A 1,946-nucleotide genomic window follows, 5' to 3' on the forward strand; every position below is an offset into this window, starting at 1 on the left:
GGCTAGTGGTGGTTGGCCATCTATACAAAAAGTCTAGGGAACATGGAGCAAACAGACTAAATTTCGAAGGAAACAGAGTTTGTTTTGTTGGTTATTTAGCAGGGCTGCTTTGCGTAGCCGCGCAGATCCTCGTCGGTAGTACAGTCTGCATGCGTTGAGGAGCCTCAGCCCGAAACACGGGCTAGAAGGAGGGGGAATTGAAGTTTAAAACAATTTAAAGCATTTCTTCGTAATTTACGTTCAACAGACATCAATATTCTTACTATTTCCGAAGTTCTCCCGCTTTCTTTCTCTCCATCGGCAGCGGGAGTGGAACGGTGGTTGTCATGGCGTGCTGCTTCCTCGGCCGCCTGCGAGGAGCTTATTGGGAATAGATCTGAAAAAGTATCCATATTTGTTTTCCTTCCTTTTTATGAAGGAGAATCTTAAATAGCTCGGAGTAGCAGCAGCGCAGATCGCCAGCAGGCGCCGGCAAGATGGCGGACCGGAAAGTTCTTGTGAAGTATTACCCGCCTGATTTCGACTTTGACAAGTTACAGGCCAAGAAGAAAGCACTGCGAATCCATCAGCAGCAGCTAAAGAGGCGCAGAGGAGATGTCTTCGACCCTCCCCAGAAAAAACATAGAAACAAAATTATGAACGTCCGCATGATGTACCCTTTCACCCTCAAATGCGGAACTTGCAGCGAATTCGTTTACGTCGGAACCAAATTCAACTCCAGAGTCGAGAAGGTCGAGGTAATTATGCCAGAAGCTTCAGCATAATAGATGACTTGTTCATCAACAAGTGGTTTACTGGTCAATGATCTGCTGTTGATGTATACGTGTTTATTAACCAGCAAATGCCTTCTTCATAATCAATACATTTTGTTTGTTCACTTTTTTTTTCGCCCCCGTTTTGCTTGTTTTTGTAAGGGGGTTGCATTGTGACTGCCTGCTTGTTCCTTCAATGTGTTTGTTTGATCTCTTAATTTGTTTCATGTTTCTGCTGTTTGCGTTGAACTGCTTATCAGGGCGAAGATTATCTGGGGATAGTTAAATGGAGGTTTTACGGTCGCTGTCCGCATTGCCGCGGCGAAATTTGTTTCAAGACAGGTCGGCGGCATTTCTTCTTTTTCACTTCATCTTCTTTTCTGTTCTTTATTTGAACACTGCTTTCCTTTTCCCCCCAATATATGCGTTTGTCTACCTATTGCTGTTTTGCCTTCTCTCTTTGACGCAATATATTTCGTCTTCGTTTTAATCGAGCTTCTTTCTCTTCGTTTCCCTTTCTTCTGCCGTTACGTTCTGTCAGCTTTTTTCTCCTTTGCTTTTTCCTTATCACCTCAAGCAGCTTCTCCCATACACCCAGGGCTTAGCCGCGGGTTTATCTTTTCTTCATGCTTAACGTTTTGCTCGGTTTGCATTTTTTCCTTGACTGCTTCATCTTTTTCTTGATTTACATTTTATTCCTTCTGTGTTTATATTTTGCCTTCCTCAAATTTTGATGTTTACCTTATTTGTGTCTCATGTTCTCTCGTCGTCTCTAGCGTTTTTGGCTTGTATAGCGCTCTATTATTTTTAACTTTTGTTTTTCCTTCACAGACCCGCAGAACTGCGATTACGTCTTGGAGTGGGGCGGCACGAGGATGTGCGACCCGTTGCGTGATCAGGCCTTGGCTGAGGAACGCATGCAAAAGGAGGAGGTAAACAGCCGATTTGCTTACTATTCTTTGCTATTTCAATTCATACTTCAGATAACATCACGTAGTATTATTTCAACAATTTCTGATGCGAGACAGCCCTCGCCTGGGTTCCTGGTGCACAACATACATACGCCTGCTGGTGGCCTATTCACATCTGGTTTTTTGATATGTTTGTTTTTTTGTTTGTTTTGTTCATCTTCTTGTTCAGGAGGAGAAGCTGGCTACTGACAGAGTGTCACAGGTGGAGGCCTCCCGTCAGGGC

General features: G+C 43.9%; 1 protein-coding gene across 1 annotated transcript in view; it reads left to right on the forward strand.

Moving 5' to 3' along the window:
- Positions 1-476: 476 nt before the first annotated feature.
- The window catches only part of EMH_0059140 (Coiled-coil domain containing 94, related), a gene marked incomplete at both ends in the record, with an annotated part of 2,894 nt that continues 1,424 nt past the window's right edge, over positions 477-1,946 (forward strand). Inside the window, 3 exons of the mRNA XM_013497650.1 lie at positions 477-737; positions 1,013-1,094; positions 1,584-1,684. Of these exons, the coding sequence (XP_013353104.1) occupies positions 477-737; positions 1,013-1,094; positions 1,584-1,684 (444 nt within the window). The remainder of the gene's footprint in view (positions 738-1,012; positions 1,095-1,583; positions 1,685-1,946) is intronic.

Source organism: Eimeria mitis, genomic scaffold (assembly GCF_000499745.2).
Source record: "Eimeria mitis Houghton genomic scaffold, Emh_scaff2823, whole genome shotgun sequence".
NCBI lineage: Eukaryota > Apicomplexa > Conoidasida > Eucoccidiorida > Eimeriidae > Eimeria > Eimeria mitis.